This window comes from Meles meles, chromosome 1, assembly GCF_922984935.1.
Source record: "Meles meles chromosome 1, mMelMel3.1 paternal haplotype, whole genome shotgun sequence".
Classification (NCBI taxonomy): Eukaryota; Metazoa; Chordata; class Mammalia; order Carnivora; family Mustelidae; genus Meles; species Meles meles.
This window is the reverse complement of record NC_060066.1, coordinates 108883550-108903591: the sequence shown is the minus strand read 5'-3', so window position 1 is coordinate 108903591 and position 20042 is coordinate 108883550. Positions and strand designations below refer to the sequence as shown.

Below are 20042 nucleotides of genomic sequence, written 5' to 3'. Positions count from 1 at the left end.
TCTAGACAAATTACAAAAACCTTATTTTTTTAAAAAGCACCAAAGGGCTGTGGAAGGAATGAGGTCTAGGTGAAGTACAATTCCAGTGATGGAAGAATCTTTCTGAGTTAAGCTGAGCACAGGCTGAGGCTGAAGCTTAACCCAGGCAGAATGCCTCCACTTGGGGAAGAGAACTCATCAGTTTTTGGTGGTCATTCAAAGCTGGAGTGACAAGCTGAAAACTTAGGTGGCCAGTTTATTCATGGAACATATGCTGAACTCTAGGAATGTACAGGAGGCTGGAGAGCCAGACTACAAGCTTCTAAATGGCTTACTAAATCTCCCAGTCTGGCATTATTGGTTAGGTAAGACTTGCGCAGGCAGATGAAGGACAAGAACCTCAACTGGACTCCTCCTCAACATATCTGCCAGATTCTGAGCTGCATGAAGCAGGAACCTGGAGATGTAGCTTAATCTTCTTCAGTATTTCAGGGCTAGAGATGAATACCTGTCCAGTGTTCAATCAGAAGATTGTGAGGAACATGCCTGAAAAACAGGAGCGAACAGACTGAAACAGCAATCCAAACCTCATAAAGCCTAATTCCTGACTGGACTGTGGTGATCAGGGCCTCATTCTAACTGCCTGAAAGGAAAAAGGGAGAACATTTTCTGGTGGAGAAGAATATGATATGGAGCCTCTAGAATTATTCATCATTTCTAGAAGACAATAAAAAATTATTCTATCTGCACAGAAAAAAGAAACATGACCAAAACGAAAAAGAAAAAGATAGAAGATAAAAGATAGAAGAAAACTCACAGATGGTCCAGATATTAGAGTCATCATACAAGAATGTAAAAATAACTATGACTAACATGTTAAGGAAAACAGTGAAAATAATGGACATCTAAAAGAAAATACAGAGAATTTAAACAGAGAATTGTAATCTATAAAAAAAAGTCAGATGGACATTTTAGAACTGAAAAAAAAATACAAAATCTGAAATGAAGAATCCAATGTGAGAGTGTAACAGCAACTGGATACAGTAGAGCACAGGATTAGTGAATTGGAAGACAGGTCAATAGAAAATAGTCCAGTTCAAGTGCAGAGATCAAAAAGAATGGAAAACAAAAATTCTGAAGCATGAGGACATGCTCAAATATATAGCACATTTGGAGTCGAAGGAGAGAAAAGATATTGTTGAGCAAAAGCTATATTCAAAGAGATAATGGCTGAGAATTTTTGAGAATTACTGAAAGATAGCAACCCACAGATTCAAGAAGCTCACCAAACCCAAGGAAGATAGATACAAATAAAATCATGCCAAGGTATATCCTCCTAACACTAATGAACATCAAAGACATTGCTGAACATCTTAAAATAAGTCAGGAAAAAAAAAAAAAAACCACATTACCTTCAAAGAAACACAGTATGACACACAGGTGACTTCTAACAAAAACACCAGAGGTCAGTGACAATGAAGTATCATCTTTAAAGTTCCAAAAGAAAACAACTGTTAGGGCGCTTAGGTGGTTCAGTTGTTAAGTGCCTGCCTTCAGCTCAGGTCACAATCCCAGGGTCCTGGAATCCAGCTCCAAGTTGGGCTCCCTGCTAAGGGGGGAGCCTGCTTCTCCCACTCCCCTTCCCCCAAGCTTGTGTTCCCTCTCTCACTGTCCATCTCTCTGTCAAATAAATAAGTAAAATCTTTAAAAAAAAAGAAAGAAAGGAACTACTAACCTAGATTTCTAGATGAAAGGGAAAAAATGCCACCACAAAAAAGTTTCTAAAAGATACTTTTATCAAAACACTTAAAAAGGAATAAAGTTGGGGGTCTTATACTTCCTGATTTCAAATCTTGCTACAAATCTACAGTAAACCAAACAGTGTGGTACTGTCATAAAGACAGATACATAGACTAATGGGATACAGCAGAGAACCCAGTAATAAACCCTCACACATGTATTTGATGAATTCCATGAAATCCCAAGGCCATTCACTGTGGAAAAGACAGTCTTTCCAACAAATAATGTTGAGGAAACTGGATCTCAACATGCAGAAGAATGAAGCTGGTCTCTTACATTATACCATATACCAAATTTAACTCAAAATGAGCAAGAGATCCAAGGGGCACCAGCCTGGCTCAGTTGGTTGAGCATGTGACTCTCAATCTTGGGACTGTGAGTTTAAGCCCTACATTAGGTGTAGAGATTACTTAAAAATAAAATCTAAAAAATTGGATAAGAACTCTAAATATGAGTTAAAACTAGGGGTATTTGGGTGGCTCAGTCAGTTAAGCATCCGATTCTTTTTTTTTTTTAAGCATCCGATTCTTGATTTCAGCTCAGGTCACAATCTCAGGGTCTTGGGATGGAGCCCTGTGTCAGGCTCCACAGTCAGTGAGGAGTCTGCCTGAGATTCTCTCTCTTCCTCTCCCTCAGCCCCTCCCCTTGCTCTCTCTCAAATCAATAAATAAATCTTTTTTAAAAAAAGAATTAAAACTGGGGTGCCTGGGTGGCTCAGTGGGTTAACGCCTCTGCCTTCGGCTCAGGTCATGATCTCAGGGTCCTGGGATCGAGCCCTGCATCGGGCTCTCTGCTCAGCAGGGAGCCTGCTTCCTCCTCTCTCTCTGCTTGCCTCTCTGCCTGCTTGTAATTTCTGTCTGTCAAATAAATAAATAAAAATCTTAAAAAAAAAAAGAAGATCTTTAAAAAAAAAAGAATTAAAACTATAAAACTTTTAGAAGAAAACTAGGGGAAAGCTTCATAACACTGTATTTGGGGATAATTTCCTGGCTATGATCTCAAAAGTATGGGCAAGAAAAGATGAAATTGATAACAGGCTAAATCAAAATTTAAAACTTCTGTACATTGGGGTGCCTGGGTGGTTCAGTGGGTTGAGCCTCTGCCTTCGACTCGGGTTGTGATCTCAGGGTCCTGGGATGGAGCCCTGCATTGGGCTCTGTTCAGCAGGGAGCCTGTTTCTCCCTCCCTCTCTGCCTGCCTCTATGCCTACTAGTGATCTCTGTCAAATAAATAAAAATCTTTAAAAAAAAAAACAAACAAACCAAGAAACTTCTGTGCATCAATGGACACTGGTGAAAGACAATCTCAGTTACCACCTTTGTGAGACTTTTAGTTTGGTGGAGGAGAGAGTCTTTGGACAGTACCACACATGCTATAAGAGAGATACTGTAGAAATGAATTCTAGAAGACAAAAGATTGCAAAAGTCCTCAGGGAAGACTCATAGAGGACTGTAGCCACGGACAAGCTGGAAGCTTTCTTTCTCATCTTTCTGTTATATGCCCTGGGGCTAGGCCCTGAAAAGGTCAGGAAATGATTCTTAACTCTTTTGAAGTTTCAAATTTCATTTCTCCTAAAAAGGAGAGTAGTGAAAACGTTTCTGAAGTGATTGTCATGATGGTTATTATTTTCCAATTTTGTCTAGTTTTATTTATTTTCTGAGACTTTCAGGATATCCCCTATATCCAAGGATATCCAGACAAGTTTCAGAACCAGTCTGGGGATTGCTGACTTAAAAGCTTTAACTTTGGGGCACGTGGGTGGCTCAGCCTGCTAAGTGTCTGCCTTCAGCTCAGGTCATGATCTCCAGGTCCTGGAATCGAGCCCCATGTCTGGCTGCTAGCTCAGTGGGGAGTCTGCTTCTCCCTCTTCCTCTGCTCCTTCCCCCGGGGGTGCTCGCTCTCTGTATCTCTCTCAAATGAAAAAAATAAAATCTTAAAAAAAAAAACACAACACCTTTAACTTTGGTGGGAGCTAGATGTTAATTAAACTTAAAGTAACAGCCAACCATAGCAAATGAGGCACACTTTACAAAAGATTTTCCAGAGGGGAACCTGGATGGTTTAGTCAGTTGAGCATCTGACTCTTGATTTTGGCTTGGGTCATGCTCTCCGTGTAGTGAGATCAAGTCCCATGTCTCGCTCCATCCTGGGCATGAAACCTGCTTAAGATTCTCTCTCTCTCTGTCTCCCCCTCCTCCCTCTCTTAAAAAAAATTTTTCCCCTGGATAATACCAGACTGCTTTAAAAAGAGAAGAAAGGGGGCGCCTGGGTGGCTCAGTGGGTTAAAGCCTCTGCCTTCAGCTCAGGTCATGATCCCAGGGTCCTGGGATGGAGCCCTGCATCAGGTTCTCTGCTCAGCAGGGAGCCTGATTCCCTTCCTCTCTCTTTGCCTGCTTCTCTGCCTACTTGTGATCTCTGTCTGTCAAATAAATAAATAAAATCTTTAAAAAAAAAAAAAAAGAGAGAGAGAAGAAAGAAACTTCCTGATTCTCCATGTTTCAGTTTAATTTATGTCTTGTTTTCACCTCATAAGAAAAGACATGCTAGTAACCTTCTTTTGAATATTGCATCATCAGATGTTGGTGGTTTGAGAGCCACTCCACTCACAGGCTGGATGATTCTAGACCCTTTGACTTTTCTTCATTTGGACCTAGCTAATCTCTGGAACTGGTACTGCCCCAATAAGAGCCTTATTCTGGTGACCTAAAAAGGAGTGAGACCAAAAACCAGCAAGCCAGGAAGTTGCTTCTAAATAGGGACATAGCCAGTTAATTGCTGATTGACTGATTTGAAGTTTGGACGATGAAGGCTCTGGCAGCTACAAATAGGAAGGTATTCTTGTAGTTTCTGAGGAATCCCAGTAAGCCATCATCCCACTAAGTGCCTGCTATTTGTCCCAGTAAAACTCTGAGTGGTCCAAGAGTTACCTGGAATATAGGGGTTGGGGAGGAGGTGGCTACTCATTAGAAAGGAAAGCATATTTTCAGGACCAAAAGGTGATACAAGGGGTGTCAGTTGGGGTGCTTCTAACAAAAGATCTTGGCCCTTCCTTTGCCAGGGTTTCACGACCTGGTAAGATATTTTGTTACTTAATTAGGTTAAAATTTCATGCATTGCTTTGATTCAAATTGACTCAGGGAATCTTATTTTATTTTCAAGGATTTACTATTTGAGAGAGAGAGTGCATGAGCAGGGGAAGGGCAGAGAGAGGGAGAGAAGTGGACACCATGATCAACAGAGAGTGCAGAGCCCAAGCAGGACTGGATCCCACCACGGGGAGATCCCCACCTAAGCTGAAATCAGGAGTCCCAGGTTCAAGGGACCAAGCCACCCAGGCACCCCACTCAAGGAATTTTAAAAACAAAATTGATTTAGTTTCCCACTGCAAAAAAATTTAAATTCAAGTTGTGTAGGGAGGAGTGGCAAAGTAGTGATTTTAGATTCACCAGTTTGATTCTAGACACTGCTTTCAGCTCCTGATACAGAACCACACTGGAAAGGGAACACCTGGAATTTAGTTTCACGCCCATAGTCAATGGAATTTTTCTGCTGCTTAAAGGGGTGGGGGGCAGCAAGAGCATTTGACAATAAGGAAACCTTCAGACATCTGTTCAGGGTCCCATAGAGTGAGTGATTCATCTGTGATATCATATACCCCAGGGCATGCACATCTATATGATTCTTTTTCTTTTCTTTCTTTTTTTTTTTTTTTTTTTAAGATTTTTGTTTATTTATCAGAGAGCGAACAAACACGAGGAGCAGCAGGCACATGGGTAAGCAGGCTCCCTGCTGAGCAAGGCGCCCAATGCAGGACTTGATCCCAGGACTTCATGATCTGTGCTGAAGGTAGATGCTTAACGGACTGTCCCTATACGAATCCTTTTTAAATCTGAGCTTGAAAACTCAGATCTAACTTCACTTGTTCTGTGGCCAGGTAAATACGCCACAAGCCTTATTTATAAAATGGGTCCACACAAGGCTCCTCTGAGAAATAAAGATATAAGAGATCCTCATTCACTGTTGGCTTCACGTGGGGCTTTTTAATAAAGATCCAAAAAGGGACACGAGAATTTCTGCCCTCTCAAGTGTCTTGAAGTAGCTCCCCATACCTACCTCCCAACCAACCTCCCCTTCCTCGAATTTGTGCGTCAGAACACTCTGATGTAATCCAGACTCTACTGCGATGTGGCGAAGCGCTGGGACGTCAGACAATTCCAGCTCTCTGGGTCTTTGCCACCAACCAGTAGGATGCTTACGGACAGATGTGACTTCAACAACATAGCTGCTGGAAGCCGCTGGCAGGAAGAAGGTGTGGCCACCGAAGGGTCACTTCCGCTTCCGTTGGCGCAGGCGCTATCATTTTTTCTGCCACCGTGACTAAGATGGAAGCGATTTTGGAGTCGCGGTCCAGACTTTGGGCCGGGGGTCCAGCCCCAGGGCAGTTTTACCACATCCCGCCTACTCCTGGTGCCTCCATGGAGCCGGCGTCCTCGCCCTACGGGGGTCCAATTACGCGCACGCAGTAAGTGTTCGGCGTCTTAGCCTGTGCAGGGGGCGGGACGGTGAGGCCTGGTCGGCCGGTTCTGAGGAAACCGGGGAAGGCGTGGCGGGGACCCCGGGGCCGAGAGTCCCGGAGAATGAAAGGACACATAAAAAATCAGAAGCAGAACTCACTGCGTGGGAGGGAGCTGAGGCTCTTCCCTCTACCTCGTGCCTCTACCCTTGCCAGAACTCCCTCTCTCTGTCTAGGAACCCCATGGTTACCGGGACCTCGGTTTTGGGCGTTAAGTTTGATGGTGGAGTGGTGATTGCCGCAGACATGCTGGGCTCCTACGGCTCCTTGGCTCGTTTCCGCAACATCTCTCGCATTATGCGAGTCAACGACAGCACCATGCTGGGTGCTTCCGGAGACTATGCAGATTTCCAGTATTTGAAGCAAGTTCTCGGCCAGATGGTGTAAGTTATCTGGAGAATAGGGAATAGATCCCAGATGGGGAGACGAATTCACTTTTTTTTTTTTTTTTTTTTTAAATCCCCTTAGAACTAGGGTGGAGGAGTTTGAGGCTGCAGCAGAGGACAGGAAAATTGTTGGGGGTGGAAGAAGAGAGTTTGCAATACATAGTTTTCGGCATTAGGGGGTGTAAAATGGGGAAATTGTTGTAACTTCTTTTGGTGCGGAGGGAGGTGGATGGAATTCCTGACTTCCATTCTTTCCCTTTTCTCATAACCAATTCCTTTTAAGGATTGATGAGGAGCTGTTGGGAGATGGACACAGCTATAGTCCTAGAGCTATTCATTCATGGCTGACCAGGGCCTTGTACAGCCGCCGCTCCAAGATGAACCCTCTGTGGAACACCATGGTCATTGGAGGCTATGCTGATGGAGAGAGGTTGACTTGAAATAATTTAATTTCCCTGACCACCCAACCTCTAGTGTCCGTGTAGTATTGTATCTCTTCCTTCTGAGTGAATGCCACTTCTCAGACCCCATGGCCCATCTTTCAGCTAAGATACCTAAGAAAACCTAAGATGAAATGAATTCTTTGACCTCTTGTGTCCTGTTAGCTTCCTCGGCTATGTGGACATGCTTGGTGTAGCTTATGAAGCCCCTTCACTGGCCACTGGTTATGGTGCATACTTGGCTCAGGTAGGTGTGTGAGAGGGGAGGGATGATAAGGCACTGGGGACTAGTTGTCTGCTTGTTCTTCCCTTGAAATTCTAACATGAGGACTAGGCTAGGATCCCTGCCGCTGGGCAGATGGCTTTCTTTGTAGTTTGGAGGCTGTATGTGTTGGCACTTATATTCCAGAGACAAAATGGTATGTCAGATATTTAGTAGACTTGTGCAAAGAGGGATGCCCTAGAATTTACCCTTTAAGTTGGTGTTAGCACAGGTAAGCAGAATTCATTCTGGTGACACAGTAGGTGGACTGTCCTTTTTTTTCCTTTTTTAAAAATCATTTATGCTGTGGATTTGGAACCGACAGGTATTCAGCCCCTGGTATCTCCTGTGTTTTTCCCATTTCCCTAGCCTCTGCTGCGAGAAGTTCTGGAAAAGCAGCCAGTCCTGAGCCAGAGTGAGGCCCGAGAGCTAGTGGAACGCTGCATGCGAGTGCTGTATTATCGAGATGCCCGTTCTTATAACCGGGTGAGGAGGGATATGAGTAATAAAGATGAGGGGACTCTAACTGGTGGGCTCTTGATAGTTGCAATATCTGGGTCTTTGCTTGTGAAGAACTGATTGCCAAATTTCTGATTAGGGGAAGATCCCCTACTTGATCTTTGAGCAGCCCTCAGGGACTTCTTCATGGGGGTGGGGGGGGCATTTTCATTGGGAGCTCTGCTTTCTTTCAGTTTCAAATTGCCACTGTCACCGAAAAAGGTGTTGAAATTGAGGGACCACTGTCTGCAGAGACTAACTGGGAAATTGCTCACATGATCAGGTGATTGAAATTAAAATTACAGAATTAAAAATAAGTGGTAGAACAGTTGGGAGGCCCCTTGGCTGGCACTAAGCTGGGTTTTTCTGGAGCTCTCAACCAAAAGAATTCTTTGGGTGGAGAGGATTTTGGTAGGAGGGTAGAATTGCTTATAGGAATTAATTCCTCCCCGATGGCTTCACAATTTTATTATGCTCTCTTCCTTTTTAGTGGTTTTGAATGAAATACAGATGCATTATCCAGAATTGCAGCTGTACTCTTCTTCTAACTTTGAACTTGTCTGGTTCAAAGATACACTTTTCTATTGTAAAATAAATCCTTTGAAACGCTTGCTGAGTGGTTTTACTGTCTGACTACGTCACACCTGGAGTGAAGGTATGAAGTACTGCCACATGCCATCTTCCTCCCTGCTCAGAGAACCCTTGGCTCTTGGTTCTTTTTTTTTTTTTTTTTTTTTTAAAGATTTTATTTATTTATTTGACACAGAGAGGTCACAAGTAGGCAGAGAGGCAGGCAGAGAGAGAGGAAGGGAAGCAGGCTCCATGCTGAGCAGAGAGCCCGATGTGGGGCTCGATCCCAGGACCCTGGGATCATGACCTGAGCCGAAGGCAGAGGCTTTAACCCACTGAGCCACCCAGGCGCCCCTTGGCTCTTGGTTCTTATAGCAAATACAGGATTTTCTGCATGACAGTACAGGAGATCCACCACTGTCTTCATTTGGGCCTGTACTAGAAAAGTTTTGTATAGAGCCCAGGCTTAATCTTCGTGGGATAACAAAGTGCTTAACATTTTTCTTCAACATATCCATCCATGTGCTAGATTCTTAAAGATTTTCTGGTTTAATGTTGGCTGCAAATGTGGTTTTAGTTAAAACACCATTTCAGAGATAGAAATGTAGCATCTAATAAAGCTGCTGTGGGTAAGGTGATTCCTAAGCAGGACCTGTCAGCTTCAATCTCTCACCCATGCCACCCTCTTCACCCTTAATAGACGGAATACTAAATATCTTGAACATTTAACTTAAATGTTTATTGTTCAAATCTAGTACCATAAAATCTCTTAAAATTATGTGTTCATTTAAAGTCCTAAGTTTAGCTGTGAGTCAAATCCTTTGGGGTGTTAGCCAAATTATCCCCAAATGGTGTTAAACCTAAATTTAAAAAATGAACACTCTAGATGAATCTGATGCATATCCTCTCTGAACTGTTTTGAGAAACTAGTATAGGCAGCAAACAAACTACTGCAGAAGTTCAGTGAGGTGAGAGAGCAGATCAAAATATCCCTCCATTTTATCATCCATGTTACGTACAACAAACTAGTAAATGGAAAAGTAAAAGGAAACGATGAGTTTTCTATTTCAGTCTTCCACATACTCAGTCTCAACACAGAAAGTAGTCAATAAATACTTGTTTATTGATTAAACTGAATTATAAAAAAACAAAACAAAACAAAAAAACTTCCTTCTACTACTAAGCCATGCGGGCGGAATCCACAAAGATAACTTCCTGGCCAAAACCCAGCTGATCCACCATTGGTGTTATGGTCTTAAAAAATTACCCATCAAGAAAGTCATACAGTATGCAGAGGCCAGGAACCCAGCTCTGCTGAGGCTGGGGCTGCTGTGGAGACTACCAAAGAGGAGGATTAGGTCATTGTAGATAGTTGACCATAGTTCTTGAACTTTCTCAAAGGCCAAGGGTTGACTTCAAAGTCCATACTGTCAAAATGGCATCAGGCAAAAAGCTGGGGAAGAGAAGCCCAAGAGAAGATGGATCCTCAGTTCACTTTTCAGATGCCATGGGTTCATGAAGTTGGCCAAGCTGTTTATGGGCAGGATCACTCCAGTTCACTATATTATAGTGTGCTGGGGGTTAAAAAACCAAAAAAATGGAGGTGAGGAGAAACAGGTGGTAACAAATGTCACACCCGTACCACCAGGCCCATCACATCTTGAGCATGTCCCAGTCTGTGAAAAGCCTACTAAAATAGGGTTACCTAGAAAAAAACCACATTGTTTATAAATCCATCTCCCCTCATTTTATTAAATGTTCCATTTATGTACATTTTAAAGATGAACCATTTACAAGCCTATGCAGGCTGCCTCCTTGACTCCCAGGAGGGACATGTTGCTGAAAGCCTTGGGATGGACAGAAGGTGTAGCTGTGGGAAAGGTGGACTTGGGTTTTTGTTCCTTTTCTCTGTATGATACAGTACATTTCAGTTTATAACCATGAGTACATAGTTTAAAAAAAAATCCCTCATGCAAATTGTAGAAAAATTTTCTTTCCTTGAAGCTGGCAGTGAAAAATAAAGATTCATGTCTTTTTCTCTGTGCACACCCCTGTGTGTTTCTTCTTCAGGTCACAATCTTCTCTAAGCATTAAAAGAAATAAGGAAAGCCACAGGGTAAGCAGGATTTCAACAAGTGGTCTATCTTGTTTTTAAAGTTCAACACTTAACTTCTTGCCCAATTAGCTCCTGGCTGTAGGACATGTGATCTCTTGAACAGGCATACTGTCCACTTAACATGATGAAGACCCATACACTGGGAATGGCTTCCACCCTAACACTGTAATCACCTCAGTACCTCTTGCTTGCTAATGACACATGTGTGATCCTTTGTCCAGAGTGATGGTGTGAGCATGGGAAAAGGGGCTAAGGATCCCAAGTGCAAAGAATATTGGTTTTGTCATGTTTTTTGTTGGAGGGAGGGTGGTGAGGAAAAACAAATCTAATTCGTCATTCTGGATGAGAGGTGGTTTCATGCATTTTTAAAGCCACAATTTTATATCTCAGAGTTGCTGTAGAAACCAACATCTCTGGAGAGGGAAGGAAACAAAGGAGAAGGAAGAGAGAGTTCGGTGGGATTTTTTTTTTTCCATTTTCATTTTTATATAAAAGTGTTAAGACCACAATGAAAAAAGTTTTTTTTATCCATATATATAATAAACCAGTTTGTGAGCTACATATTTTTGTCTTTCCCATCTTCAGAAATGTTCTCACATTGACAATGGTTGGATAGCATCATGCCCAAAGACACTGCCACACAGTAAAACAAACAAAAAAAACCAGATGTACTATGATACAGTTGAGGTAAAAGGGGAAACAAAAATTAAACATTCGTTCACGAATTTTTTTTTCTTTTTCTTGATTTTGTCAGAAAAATACCAAACACAGTGATTTAAATTAAAAAAAAAAAAAAAAAGTCACAAAAACCTGTTTTCAGCAGAAGTGAATGACCAATGGGCCAGCTCCTTGGCTCAGACGGGATCACTACTGGTATTCCTAATAATCCACAAATCCACAGGGAAACAGAGTCAACATTGGGGGGGAGTGGTGGCATAAAATTAAAAAATATAAACCAAATACCCGACCTGGCATATCCCCCTTTCCCTAAGTCCCTCTACCCCCACTTCACACTTTCCCACCCCCACTCCACACCAGCTCGTGATGCCAACACTCAAATCTCCATCAGATCTAGGTCAGCTTCTTCAAAGCCATAAAAGGACTCGGTCTCGCTTTCACCCTCAAAGAGCTGGTGAAGGCTTTCAGGCTCAATTGTCTCTTCAGGAGATGACCTGGGTCGGGGAGTGGAAGCTGAGGGCTCCTCAGACTGTTCCCCACTCAGCTTCAGCTGCTCCTCGAGGGAGGCAATGAGCTCCTCCTGCATGTCAGCATTTCTCGTGGGTGAGTTAATGTTGCCATCAGGGCCAGGCAGAACACTAGCCACAAGGAAGGACCGTTGCACGAGCTCTGGACAGTCCCCAATGACACCCAGCACCTCAGCCAGCCAGACCAGCACCAGCTGAAGCAGGACGTCAGAATCACACGCGGTATCTGCCATTTCCCGAGCCTGCTCCTTCCACTTTTTGTGTAGGAAGTTCTTGACAGTTCGTTTGATGCATACATCTAATGGCTGGATTTTGGAGCTACAGCCCGCGGGGACCACTGCAGGCAAGGTGCTAGAGGCACTAAGCATAGCCAGCACCTCTTCTGACAAGTGAGTGCGATGACAGTCCATCACAAGCATGCCTTTGCTGCGCTGGCACGCGGTGTGCTTCTGCCACACTCGGGCGGACCACAGCTCCATGATCTCATCATCACTGTAGCCACTCTCCTTCGCCTCTAGCAAGATAGAGTCTGGCACATTAGCAGGCTGATCCATTTGTCCTCGGTAGAAAACCAGGGTGGGGAGGACAGTGCCATCTGCCAGAATGGCCAGCACCACATCACACCACGGTTCCCCTGTGCCCACTGTCTGCAGGGCATTCTCCTTTCGGTCATCGCTGCTCAGCACCTCAGTATCTAGAAACAAGGAGATCTCATCAATCGCCACAATCATGGACAAGGGTAAGTCCTGGTTGTGAATCTGTCGCTGTACGAATTCAATGAAGAGTCCTGCATTCTCCGCCACATCCTTAGGTAGGGTGTGGGCCACGGCGCGCCGGGCATGGGGAGTCAGGTGGTGCCGGAGCATGAAACGCACAGCCCACTCGTAAGAGATCTTAAACCCCCCCTCCAAAGAACGTCCTATTTTGGTGGCCTTCTGGAACAAGGTCTCCTCATTCACAGGTAGCTGTTGCTCTCGCTGGGTTAGCACCCACTCAGCCAGCTTCTCTTCTGCCTCTAAGCTCAGATATTTGCCCTCCAGATTCTCCCCCTGGGAGGCCTGGAAGCGCCGAAGCCAACGCCGGATCCGTCGCTGGGGATTTCGGAAGTGTTCAGCGGCCTGTTCCGTATTGCAGCACAGGGCAAACAGTACCACTCGAAGCTTCTTCACAGACAGCTGCTCCTTCTTGCCAACACCACCGCCACTACCGCCCCCTATTGCCTGCTCAGGCTCTTGCATGACTGGGCTCCCTTCATCCTGGTCATCAACATTCAGACATTCAGCCCCCTCTGCGGCCAAGGGCGGAAGTGCTAAAGGTTGGGGGTGAGTTGGAGTTGGTGGTGGGGTTGCGGTTGAGGCTGGTGATGGGAGTGCTTGGGCCATAGGAGTCGCAAGCTCTTCAGGCTCAGCTGGGGTGGCCCCCGCAGATTTCACAGTGGCAGTTTTAATAGAGGGGAAGGTAGGAGGAGTATATAAATTCTTCAAGCTCCGGTCATGCACTCGGTCACGAGTGTGGCCATGTCTAAAGGGTTGAAAAGAAAGCTCGGTTAAACTAGGAAAATGAAATACTAATAGTAGCAATGATAATAATAAAAAAAGATGAAACACACTGAAAATAGAAATTAAACCACGAGGTGAGTTTCTGTTACCTTGAGTGAGACATCCAAGTGAGTCCTATAGAAAATGAGACAATAAAATGTTAACTCAGAGAAGAAACAAGCCCTCCAGTCTTATATAAATGTCAGGCTGGAATGCTTCCAATTTGGTGATGTCTATCTGAACACTAGATGAGCTAGCCTAGGTAGAGAGGCTCCTGACTCATATGGTAGAACTTATAGCCTTATTTTCTTTTTCTGTTGTCCCACTAACTCCCATCTCTACTACTTACCCCGTGGCAGGATGCTGCTGGATCTGTGAGAGGGGTTGAATACCAAATGCTTGGCCATGGCATCTCCCACAGAGGTAACAAAGGTACATGAAGTGCAAGCCAGCTTGATTCCACTAAGAAAAAGAATCAAGAGTATATAAAACAAATATATCAATGACACTAGGGATAAAATCTGAGGCCTAATAAAGAAAAGAGAATATCCTTTCTCCTCTTTCTCAAATTAATTCACATACCTCCCCCAAGTTAATTAAAAGGATTTAATGTAAGAATGTGAAAAATTAAGAGACCATCACTAAGCTTTTCCTTACCTCACAGAATTTTTAAACAAAGCCAAATACTTGGGGCTCTTGCGTGGAACATGATTGCTGAGAAAGACACAGAAAAAACAGCATGAGTTAGGGGGTTCTGATCATTAAACAAAAGATCACCAGTCTCTGACAATGCCACTTTAATCCATCCTCGCCTCAACCTAAGCCAGTTCTCCTACCATATTAATATTCCCTATTAATATGCATATGAATCACCAGAAGAGCTATTAAAACACACATTCTGACTCAATAGCCTGGGGTTGGGGAGGAGGGGCTGAATTTCCAACAAGTTCCTATCTATTGCTGCTGGTGTTTGGGCCATACTCTGAGTAGCAAAATCCTACAAAATCAGCACAGACCATCAAAGTCAAATGAACATGGATCTGACTCTCACCCTGCTAGGAGAGATGGACAGACAGCTCTAAGAGCTGAAGGAGGGAATGAAATGAGTTCTGGAGACTCTGGAGATAAGATCACTGGTTTAACCCAGACTTACTTGATCATGTGGTTGGCATAGGCTCGAGAGCAGCAGGTGCTATAGCGACACAGAGAGCAGTGAACGTAAGTAGGGAAATGATTAGGGAAATCCGGAATCTCAAAGCTGCACTCCAGGCACGTCTGCCGACCCATAACACTCCTGTTGAGAAAAAGGAAAATTCCCATTATCGCCCCAGAAGTCCTCAAATTGTGGGGGCTTCAGACAACAGATCCTGCTAAAAAGGCTAGTAGATTACACTGGCTATAGGAACAGTTGTGCCCACCCGGCCCCCAGCCTCCAGAAGGCACTGACATTTTCCTAACAGCTCTCTTCTGGACGTTGCGCCGGACAGGGGGATAAAGGAAGACAGGCAGAGGGTCCGTTGAGGAGGTCAGGGGTGTTGCCTCCTGCAAGGTGCTGGGAGGTGCATCATTGGAGGAAACAGGAACAGTGCGCGGCTGCCCTCGGGAAGCCCGGATTGTCACCTGCGAGCAAAGGGAAGGAAAAATTAGACACCAGCCATGCTAAACCTTGAATACTGATAATCTCTATTCCCCTCCTCTTGGATCTATAAAAGATACAGTGACAAGCCTTTTACCTTTGTGCCTGGTTTCAAACCTTCCAGCTGCTTGGGTTTACGGAAAGTTTTATGGTGCTGAAGCTTGTGTTCAATTTTGTCCTTGGCAAAGAGAAACTGCAGCCGGCATTTGTTGCAGTGATAAACATTCCTCTTCTGAAGGGGGAAAAAGAAAGAAAATCCCTTAAAGATTCCCAATAAATTTTCTTCCCTGATGAGAAGGCAGATTCATGCTAACAATCATTCCTTCCCCCTTTCTGTGGATAACTGAAAGAGGAAGAAATACACAACACCAAGCCTACCATTGAGAATCATCACCTCCCATGGTCCCAAAGAAAGGCAGACTCACAGCCAGGATGACCTAGGTCTTCCAACCATCTCTTCCTAACTCGGTTTAACAATGCGGATTAGTGGCTTAAGCTTTACTTGCCCCTACTTTGTCTTTATAATGCAGACAGTGCTACCTAGTTCTGGACATTCTTCTTTCTTTTTTTAAACACAGTAAAATGTACATGATGGAAAAAAAAATCATCACTTTTTATTCCATACGCCTTCACATTTTAAGTTTGCCTTCAATTCCAACCCTCCACCTCTTTGCACAGAAACAATTTGCTACCAGTTTCCTGCGTATTCTTTCAGACAGTCTATGCACATAGCCACATAACACACACACATCTCCAATCATGACCTCCGTTTGCCCTTTTTCTTCCTTAACATGAATGATAGTATTCTTCTATACCTTTCTATCCCTTGCTATCTTTCCTCTTAACACTTCAATATATATACATGCACCTGTTCCTGTGAGACCAGTTTGAGAATTCAGACTGCCTAGTATTGAAGTCCTTCAGAAACAGGACTCAAGTCTATGGTTTTCTTCCCAGGATAACAAGGCTCCATTACCTGAGTACAAAGGGACAATTTCCACACTGCTCTTTGCAGTACACATGTGGAGGATTACAGGCAGTCACCCATATGCAAATAAGTATGTGAGCCCAAGACGGAGCTCACATGTGAGAGTGCAGGCACGTGTGTGCAGACCCAGGCAAGTGTTCAGCACAGGTGCAACCATGTGGTTCTCCATTTTGTGCCTTCTCTATGTACCTTCACTCTCCTAGTGGCTCCTTTGTTGCAGCATTTAAAACAAGGCCCTATTTATTCCATCTTAAAAACAAAACAAAAAGGCAACAACAAATTCTCTTCTGCTACCTCTTTCCCTGGATGTGCCAACCCTCAATCTTCCCCTTCTGAAACTTTTAAAAAATAAGTTGTCTCCATTTCCTCACCTCTTCTTCATTCATCCTGCTGAAATCTGACCAGTCTCTCCTAACCAACCACGTGGCTCCTATCAATGTTGCTGAATTAAAGGCTGGCCTCTAAATTTCTATGGTGCTTGTCATCTTGGTGACTATGGCTTGACACCTATGGTGCTGCAACATTCAGATCCCACCCTTGACTTCAAAACACTTTCCTCCCTTCAGCTTCCTTGACATCAAGTCTCTTCTGGTTTTCCTCCTAGGACTATGGTACTGTATTTGTAGACAGAGTCTTCAGAGGTTCTAAGCCTTCATCTTATTCTTAATTGGGGGTGAAGGAACATGGCAACTTCTACGTTTAAAATCACTTGATTTATATAATTATGATTCCTAAGTATGTTTTCCACAACCCAGACTTTTCTCCCAGGTTTCAGACCTAGATAATCTGTTTAACAGACAACTATAGTTGCTGTCCACAGACACTGCTAACTCAGAATACCCAAACATGTAATCCCCACTTCTGCCGCCAACCTTTCTTTCTACCGTGTTTCTATCTCAATACATAGTCTTACCATTCATCCATTTTTCCCGAGTCAGAATTTTAGGCACTATTCCTAACTCCTTCCTCACTACCTTTACCAAATCCATCTCTAAATCATAAATACCACTTACCTTCTCAGTTACCTCTCAACTCTATCCTTTCTTCATTTCAAAGCCAAAAGCCACTACTGTCTTTCATCTAAACCAAAAGAGCCTTTGGTGTGTCCCCCTAACTCTGGTCTTGATCTCTTTCAATTTATTCTCCTATTGCAGCCAGTATAATCATAACTTAAAACAAATTTGAACATATCACTCGAGGACTTAAAAAAATCCCTTTAATGCCTCCCCAGTGACGTATAAAGTTGAAACTTTTTCATGGCTTACAGGATTCTCCATCACCTGTTTCCTAATTTCCAACCTTCCCCTTGTACCCCACACTCAAACCACACTGAACTTCCTTTAATTCTTTGAACCTCCATACTCTCACTCTGTGCTTGGAGAATGCTCTTCTTTCATCCCACTTCACTTGGCTCACCCTTCCTCATACTTCAGGTCTCAAATACTCTTCTTCCAAGGAAGCTGTAACAGGCTCCCAAAATGGGTATATACTTTTCTTTATCTTGTACTTCCCCAACACAGTATTCTCCATGCTCTACTATACTACTGGTCTTGTATATCACTAAATCCCTGGCACCTAGCTCAGTGCATGGCATATAACTGCAATTTTGAAAATTTTTGCAAACATATATACAGTATCTTCTCTACCAAAATTATCTGCCTAGCTCAGCCCTGGCCCCAGCATCCATAAGACTTTAAGAATGAGAATATGGGAACTGCTTGGTGCCTGGTACCTGGTGCCTCATGTAATGCTGTTGGAATGCATTGCCATTTTTGAAGACCTTCAGGCAATAAGGGCAGAGCAGATGCCGAGTATCCTCATGGATCATCCGAAAATGGACATCTACCTCAGAGTAGAGGGAGGAGCGATATTGACACACCTGAGTCACATAAGAGGGAAAATAAGCTAAGAGTGAACAACTGAGGCCTTAAAAAAGAGGTAGCAACAAAAAGGTCAAAATAAGTTTTCCTGAATGTACAGAAATCAAATTATTATTCTGACTCTGTAATGCAGGGCTGTTTGTGATAGATTCAGCTGTGGATTAAGATAAAAATTAGGGGATGGACAAGAAAGTCTAAGAATACGTTTTGTGACTAAGAGGAGTAAAGTCTTCTTTGTCCATCTCTACGGGGCCACTTCCAGAGACACACTCCTGCAGTACATGTGTTTGTTCTCTGACTGGGTTCCCTGGCTGGGTACATGCACATGTTCCTTTAATGTTTTTCTCTAGTATGGAAAATCCTGAAAACAGACCCTAGATTTATTATTTCTTCTGGATCGCCTCAGAGTTCCTAAAACTGAGTGTATGCAGTAGGTATGCAGCAATGTTCATTTATGGATTCTTTGTATTCAGCCTGAGAGCAAAATGGCAAAATGGCTAAAGCTCCCTAGAGAAAAAGGCAATACCTGGCAGACATAAGGCATCTCTCCAGGCTTATGAGTATCCTTCATATGCTGGAGAAATAGTGGCTCACTCTCAAACGCCCACTCACAGATCTTGCACTTGGCTGTAAGAAGAAAAATAATCAATAAATCCACCTGAAAATAAGACCAAAGTCCTGCTAACTCATAATCTTTCTTCTCTCTGACTTCTCTATCTTCACTTTCAATAGTCGGTAAATCATTAACTCTCTTCTTTCTTTTAAATGGTTCTGTCTTAACATCTGTGTTGCCGATTACAACCAACCTTCTGCCTCTAGCTTAGCCTTCTTATCATAAAGCTCCATTCTAGGTCCTGAACTATCTACAAGACATTTTAATTGGATATTCTACCACCAACTCTAATTCAACCTCCTCCTGATTCCTGGTTGTTTCCCTTCTCACTTCCCGACCTCCTCCTACAGTCAGGCACTATCTCTGAGTCTACACCCCTATGTTCTGTCACCATTATTTCAGAATGTATCTAGGTATCGTCATTTTTCCATTCTCAGAGACAAAAACTTGGTAGAAGCCCACATGATTGCCTACTACTAATCAGGTGGCTTCCAATACCTCTCATCTCTCTAATAAATACAGTGTCTATGCTTTACATACCATTGCCAAGTGAGTTATTTTAAATTTCTACACTATCTGATCCCTAAGCTCAAAGACAGACAATAATCGTCTCCTATGAATAATTCCAAACATTTACCAAACATCTACTAAATAAGTATAAGAATTTGTCCTCAGAAGACTGACAATCATGAACAGAAGTTCTTGCTTTGTTGTGAGTTGTTGAGATGATTAAACTCTGAAACTGGCATTCTGTCAAGTTTATAAGGCTGCAATTCTGAATTTTTGGTAGTAATCTGAATTGCTACATATTTTGAAATAAAGAGACAAAATAATTTTCTTACAGTCAATGGAATTATTTTCAAGTTTTTGCAAATGTAGAAATTGTAAATTTGAAGCTTTAAGCATTTTCTGGAAAATATCCAACCCCTGTTCCCCAAAAGAGTGAAGCTGAAATAATTCTTTAAAGTAAACAAACAAAAACCAGGGATTCTTAATCTGGGGTCCATGGACAATGCCTTAGAGAACCTCGGTATCCCTTGAAATTATTTGCAGAAGAGTAAAATGTTTACTTTCTGGGAAAAGGGTTCAGAAGTTTTGTGTTTATCTCAAAGGGGTATGGCAACCCATTTAGAAGCAATGCCTAGAGGGCGGCTGGGTGGCTCAGTCGTTAAGCATCTGCTTTCAGCTCAGGTCAAGATCCCAGGGTCCTGGGATTCCTGCACCAGGTTCCCTGCTCAGTGGGAGGCTTGCTTCTCCCTCTCCCACTCCTCCTGCTTATGTTCCCTCTCTTGCTGTGTCTCTCTCTTTCAAATAAATAAGTAAAAGCTTAAAAAAAAAAAAAAAGGCAGCACTGCCTAGAGATTTGTTGGGTCTTACAAAGACACAAATAAATAAAAAAATTCTGTCTAGAAGAATTAAGAGAAGCTATAAGTTACATAAGCTGAACATTGAAAGAACAGGGGTTTGCCAGACAGAGCAACCAAGAGAAGAGGTATAAAGGCAAGGAGATACGGAAGTGCATGGCATGTTTGGGAAACAGTAACTAGTGTCAATTAAA

General features: G+C 43.1%; 2 protein-coding genes across 8 annotated transcripts in view; one reads left to right on the top strand and one right to left on the bottom strand.

Annotated features, from left to right (window-relative positions):
* The first annotated feature begins 6127 nt into the window (after positions 1-6127).
* PSMB4 (proteasome 20S subunit beta 4) lies at positions 6128-10944 on the top strand. 2 transcript variants are annotated; one of them, XM_046001249.1, is made up of 7 exons: positions 6128-6301; positions 6529-6735; positions 7022-7168; positions 7344-7425; positions 7810-7926; positions 8133-8221; positions 10579-10944. In XM_046001249.1, the coding sequence occupies exons 1-7, from the start codon at positions 6162-6164 to the stop codon at positions 10661-10663; spliced, it is 867 nt and encodes a 288-aa protein (XP_045857205.1). In that variant the 5' UTR covers positions 6128-6161; the 3' UTR covers positions 10664-10944. The 2 variants fall into 2 exon arrangements, with proteins under 2 accessions (XP_045857205.1, XP_045857204.1); XM_046001248.1 differs by lacking the exon at positions 10579-10944 and adding an exon at positions 8429-8549.
* A 154-nt stretch (positions 10945-11098) lies between these two features.
* The window catches only part of POGZ (pogo transposable element derived with ZNF domain), a 57242-nt gene continuing 48298 nt past the window's right edge, over positions 11099-20042 (bottom strand). For 5 of the 6 annotated variants that reach the window (XM_046001241.1, XM_046001240.1, XM_046001242.1 and 2 more), the window contains 9 exons: positions 18398-18498; positions 17724-17870; positions 15101-15235; positions 14815-14987; positions 14521-14661; positions 14025-14081; positions 13717-13829; positions 13478-13502; positions 11099-13350 (listed from right to left, as the gene is read on the bottom strand). In XM_046001241.1, coding sequence (XP_045857197.1) covers positions 11679-13350; positions 13478-13502; positions 13717-13829; positions 14025-14081; positions 14521-14661; positions 14815-14987; positions 15101-15235; positions 17724-17870; positions 18398-18498 — 2564 coding nt within the window. In that variant the 3' untranslated portion in view covers positions 11099-11678. The remainder of the gene's footprint in view (positions 13351-13477; positions 13503-13716; positions 13830-14024; positions 14082-14520; positions 14662-14814; positions 14988-15100; positions 15236-17723; positions 17871-18397; positions 18499-20042) is intronic. The other variant, XM_046001245.1, reaches the window with a different exon arrangement.

What these genes read in the sequence shown, in the direction of transcription:
- PSMB4 (XM_046001249.1), top strand. Translation starts at nt 6,162, where the DNA reads ATGGAAGCGATTTTGGAGTCGCGGTCCAGACTTTGGGCCGGGGGTCCA. An exon ending in GGCTATGCTGATGGAGAGAG is followed by an intron (nt 7,169 to 7,343) that starts GTTGACTTGAAA and finishes GTGTCCTGTTAG; the next exon opens with CTTCCTCGGCTATGTGGACA. An exon ending in ATGGTGCATACTTGGCTCAG is followed by an intron (nt 7,426 to 7,809) that starts GTAGGTGTGTGA and finishes CCATTTCCCTAG; the next exon opens with CCTCTGCTGCGAGAAGTTCT.